General features: G+C 40.9%; 1 protein-coding gene and 1 pseudogene across 1 annotated transcript; both read right to left on the bottom strand.

Annotated features, from left to right (window-relative positions):
• Positions 1–315: 315 nt before the first annotated feature.
• On the bottom strand, positions 316–2,892 carry LOC139422209 (DELTA-stichotoxin-Hcr4a-like). The gene is made up of 3 exons (XM_071173376.1): positions 2,767–2,892; positions 1,268–1,404; positions 316–1,175 (listed from the first exon to the last, which is right to left on the bottom strand). Exons 2-3 carry the CDS (start codon positions 1,369–1,371, stop codon positions 728–730), a joined length of 552 nt encoding a protein of 183 aa, XP_071029477.1. The 5' UTR covers positions 1,372–1,404; positions 2,767–2,892; the 3' UTR covers positions 316–727.
• Positions 2,893–3,378: 486 nt separating this feature from the next.
• Positions 3,379–5,286, bottom strand: LOC139422208 (uncharacterized; annotated as a pseudogene).
• Positions 5,287–5,626: the final 340 nt, after the last annotated feature.

Raw genomic sequence — 5,626 nt, 5'->3', positions numbered from 1 at the left:
TACTTAAGTACATTTGAGCAATTCCATGTACCGAACACTTTAATACTTTTACTCTAGTATTTAACTGGATGACTCACTTTTACTTAAGTCATTTTCTATTAAGGTATCTTTAATTTTACTCAAGTATGACAATTGAGAACTTTTTCCACCACTGCACATAACCTGCATGGTATGCAATGCACAATGTTATTCAGAAGTTGAAGACTTCATATCAGTATTAGCTATCCATTAAAGGCCAGAATAATTTTCCTTCATGGGCAGTGTTGCATAATATTTCCAGGCTCAATCAATAGAGAAACTCATCATACACAAATAGCCTTAGCAAAACAACAACATTTATTCCAAAGACTATTATTGCCATAAGTAGATACAGACAGAGAAAGCTCCTGGCCATGTGTTGTTAAGTAAGCTATGCACCCTCGTCCTCCGGTGAGTCATTGTTTGATTTACATTTCTAGAGAAGATGCCAGTTGAAAGAGGATGCTACTGAGAGATGAACAGTGACTTCTACAAAAAAGAGCAGATATCGCTTCTGCCTGGATTCATAAACAAACTAAATGTCTGTCTGTCATGTCTGGAAATTGAGACATGTCAGCAACAAAACATACAAACAGTAGCAGTACGGCAGAATAGTAATATCTATTGGTGGATGGATTGGTTAGAGAGGTACAACACAGCAGAGGTATACTGTAGTGCTGGTGGAGAGGGTGGAGGCTGGAGGTTCCCCTTAGTGGGCCTGCTGGCTGGGAGTGAACAGCTTGTCCCATATCTCCACCTTCATGATGGCCCTGCCCATGGGGGACATGGTGACCTTGATGTCCAGGTAGTTCCCTTCATAGCTGATCCCTGAGCCATTGGCTTCTTCTCTTATGAAACCTTTCTGGTCCTTTTCGTTGTACATCTCTTTATACAGTGACGCATCACAGGCTCGGCCCTTGTTGAAGATGCCCACAGCGAACCAGTTCTTGTAGATGTTGTAGTCCCAGGGCACACCGAACATGAGGGCCACCGTCTCGATGTAGTCGTTCCGGGACCTCTCAAAGAGGTCATAGGTCAGAACGCCATAGCTGCCCGTTGCCTTGGCGCTTGATTTGCTGAATGTGCAGACTTCGGTCTTTAGGGGCCGCACTGTGGGCTGGGGAGGGTTGTAGGTATCCCCACTCTCCAGGAATACCCTAGTGAGGACACACGCACAACGTTACGCTTTCAACATTTCCTTGAATGTACAGTGTGACAATAACAATAGTTAGGTAAAGTGTGTACTCACTTTGGGTTTATGAGACAGTAGTTGTTTGTGAGATTGGTGATCTCAATTGTGACATTCCTCTTGCTGCTCAGGTTAGCGACCACGGCCTCGGCTGACTCTGCCATTTTGGAGTGGTTCTGATATGTGCCTCTTTATTTCTATAATACAGAGACTAGCAGGGTTAAGCCTTTCAGTTAGACTGCTGTGCAGAAATACATTTGTGGTTGACCCCCTGGAATGCCAAGGGGATCTGTATTCATATCTGATCCAATTCCATCCAAAAACGTACTGTAGAATACAGTTACTGTAAGTGTCCCTCTGAAACCCTTCACTCTTTGTTACGACATGCCTTGCTCAGTGTCAAGAGGTTTTTCTCAAATACAGTAGATTTCAAAAGCAATGTCTTCACGACATGCACAGGTTTTAAACAGCCAGTTTAGAATGGGAGGTGTGAGAAAAAACCTGAGAACTTGTGTGTAATAAGGAATACTTCTAAGCTGTTCTCAACAATAACAAGATGGCTGCTCACTCTGCTCAGCTCATTAGGAAACCTGGCTCTTTAATTACATTACTAAGTAACGGTGCAATAAGCAGTTTAGAGAGGGGAATCCTGGAGAAAATCCTTTCCACTTTAATTTGCAGGGAAACGGACACAAGTCAAACAGATGTCTCACATGTAAACTGTACTAATAGATTCACATATGCCCAATAATGAATCTATAAATTGTCATCATATCAATGGTTACAGGGGGAGAACCAAATGGAAAGAAGATTTGTGTTAAAAAGTATCATGGGAAGGGATCAAATGTAGGTGTAATACTGGCACCCTTACAACTCCTACAGTATATAACCTCTAGTTCTACTTATTCCAGTAATACTCATAGTGGTCATGAAAAGAAGTAACATCTTACATGTAAAAGTAACAGGAGTAACATCTTACATGTAAAAGTAACAGGAGTAATATCTTACCTGTAAAAGTAACAGGAGTAATATCTTACCTGTAAAAGTAATAGGAGTAATATCTTACCTGTAAAAGTAATAGGAGTAATATCTTACCTGTAAAAGTAATAGGAGTAATATCTTACCTGTAAAAGTAATAGGAGTAATATCTTACCTGTAAAAGTAATAGGAGTAATATCTTACCTGTAAAAGTAACAGGAGTAATATCTTACCTGTAAAAGTAACAGGAGTAATATCTTACCTGTAAAAGTAATAGGAGTAATATCTTACCTGTAAAAGTAATAGGAGTAATATCTTACCTGTAAAAGTAACAGGAGTAATATCTTACCTGTAAAAGTAACAGGAGTAACATCTTACCTGTAAAAGTAATAGGAGTAATATCTTACCTGTAAAAGTAACAGGAGTAATATCTTACCTGTAAAAGTAATAGGAGTAATATCTTACCTGTAAAAGTAACAGGAGTAATATCTTACCTGTAAAAGTAATAGGAGTAATATCTTACCTGTAAAAGTAACAGGAGTAACATCTTACCTGTAAAAGTAATAGGAGTAATATCTTACCTGTAAAATACTTCTCTCAGCGTGTTCTCTCAGCTCTAGAGTTTAGTTTAGTAAAAATGCACCTGAAAGGAGGGACCTTTTTTTCAATCCAGGAAACAGTTTCACTACTCTGTCAAACACTCTCAGAACACCCCCCACCCCACCCCAACAACATTATGTTGCCTAGCTCTGTGGGAACGAGGCCGTACCACACCCTCATCTGGGTTTGGAGCTGGCAGACCAGAACAATAGATGGTTCCTGGTGGATAAAGGGCCATTATGTAAGCAGGGAGCAGTCACTCTGCAGTATACTCCGTTTCTCATGATAGATTATGTGTGACTGCATGCTTGACTGACTTGGAGGAATTGGGTGATTCATTGCAATGGCATTGTGCAACAGAGGCACTGAAAAAGCTGAACAAGTAAATGCATGCACCCCTGAAGCTACGGTCATCTCTTATATGCTGCAGTTCTACAGGACGTTGGACAAGGCAAGAGACCAAGAACCATATGAACCCTGACAGGATTATGATCAATTCTGAGCCAATAGTCACTGAATCCCATTGGATTATTGGATTATGGCTAGTATAACGTCTCTTTGTGATTAATTGAAAACTGACAGTTCTAGGAATCTGAGTTCAATGTATAACCTTTTATTCTTAATGGTAAATATTAATGATACATGAAACGGTTCAATAGATCAGGTGTGTAAGTACATGTTAATAAAGCTTATCACTAATCTTATCACTATCATTTTTAAGCGTTTTATTAAAACAAACATGTACAGGTGTAGAAAAAGACACAGAATCAAATATTGTGAACAATTAGACAGTAATATCTTCCAGTTGATAAAGATTTATTCATTGGATAACATTAACCACCTACGTTGGTTGATTCATTCATTCTTATATTTAGTACGTGATTATGTATCAATATAAACTTGTTCCCTGCTGTGAGTTGGAAAAATGGCTCAGCTACCAGCTTGTCTTATTAGTGCCCCATTTTATCATAGAGCTCCACCTTAATGATGGACTTCCCAACATTGGACATGGTGGCCCTCAGGTCTACGTGTTGGGCCTTGTACTCCACCCCTGACCCACTGGCCTCTGATCGGGCAAACTTGCTGAAGTCCTTTTCCTTATACATGTGGTTGTACAGTTGCTTGTCGCAGGCGCGTGCCACCTCGAAGACGCCCACCCCTAGCCAGTTCTTGTAGAAGTTGTAGTCGTAGGGCACGGAGAACATGATGGCCATGCGTTCTGAGCACACGCGGCTCTGCATGTGGAAAAGGTCGTAGGTCAGGACCCCCACGGCGCCCGTGGCTGTGTCGTCATCCTTGGTGAAGGAACACACCTCTGTCTTGGTGGTGCGGACGGTGGGCTGGGGTGGGTGGTAGCAGAAACCACTGGACATGTACACCCTGGGGAGTAGTAATAGGAATGGGGTGTCATTCAAGTTCTAATTAATTATCTCAACATTCATGTTGCTGATAAAATGCTAAACCTTACAACTGGACTTAAAGTTGTGTGAAAATACACTTTTTCACTTTTAGGATCACTGTCTCTCTACTTTTAGTCATTTCACTCTTCCTTTCTTCCTGTCCAGCCACTCTGTGCTGATGGATGGAGTGTGAGTGCTGCTATGGATTCGTAAGCAACACAGAGTGAGCCAGCGTGCAGTGTGCAATGAGCCACATTGTGTCACTTCATGATGGATAGGTGGATGTACGCAAAGACACGTTACACATGAAAACCACCCATCCAAGAGAAGCCTGTCATAAAATATATTTACTCTGAGAAATTCCACCGAAAAGTAACAGACAAATAACAATCTGGGGATGGTCAGCTGGTTTGTTATTTGGTTAAGTAATTTCATTTCCATAGTGGTATACTGTATGTAATGTAAGGAGATTAGAGTATTGAATGCCAACATACTTGGGGTTGATGAGACAGTAACCAGTGGTGACATTGGTGAGCTCTATAGTACAGTTCCTGTTGGTGGTTAGAGTGGCTGAAACGGCCTCTGCGTTCTCTGGCATCTTGGCTGGTCTGAGCGAGATAGAGGGGGAAAAAGCTGTATAGTGGTATTTAGATGTGTGGAAACAGAGTACGTCTGGAGTGTAAAGATAATGACAGCTGAAGACATAATATTTCTCTCATGAGAGTAGCTTTGCCAACACAATCAAAATAACATTCATAAAAAATCTCTTTAATCTTCCCTTCAAACTCAAACTTTAGAACAGGTTTGCAGGCAGATGCATGTTTCTAAAAATCTAGGCAAGGTAGCAAACAAACCGTTCTGATCCCAATGCATCACTTGCTAAATATTGTAGCATGCAGAAGACGTGAATTATGATGAAGACAATGTAAAGATATTCACCTTCTAAGTTCAGAAAACTCCAGTTGTGTCAGGCAGAGTAGAGTAGATTCGTGTTTCCCCAGAGGAGAGGAGGAATTGGCTGAAGTCACGCCTACTCCGATTACACTTTTGCGTGTTCGTGCACAAACACAGGTGTGGCACGGAACACAGAAAACAAGGCATACTTTTGAACGAGAGCAGACAAAAAAAGAACGAAAAACAGGAAATACTGCACACCAATGTAATAGTTTGGACTTTTCCTGTATTTATTGGTGTTATGCTGGCTGCTGCCAGTTCTATTACATCAAATACTATGGGAGAAGATATTTTAGATTGAAAAGTAAGGGATTTGTGCCAATGAGACTGTTGTAACAAATGCTATCCATACAGCCGGCTCTACAATACTCATAGAACATTCCATAGTACTGTGTTTTGTGGTCTGACATGATGAGGGAGATCAAATGAAACATTGTTGCTGGTATCACTGCAGGCCTGGGAAAGATGTGGGTTCTGCATCTGTACA

This window comes from Oncorhynchus clarkii, chromosome 12, assembly GCF_045791955.1.
Source record: "Oncorhynchus clarkii lewisi isolate Uvic-CL-2024 chromosome 12, UVic_Ocla_1.0, whole genome shotgun sequence".
In the NCBI taxonomy this organism is placed as follows: Eukaryota; Metazoa; Chordata; class Actinopteri; order Salmoniformes; family Salmonidae; genus Oncorhynchus; species Oncorhynchus clarkii.
The sequence above is the reverse complement of the archived record's forward strand: the minus strand, read 5'-3'. Positions and strand labels throughout refer to the sequence as shown.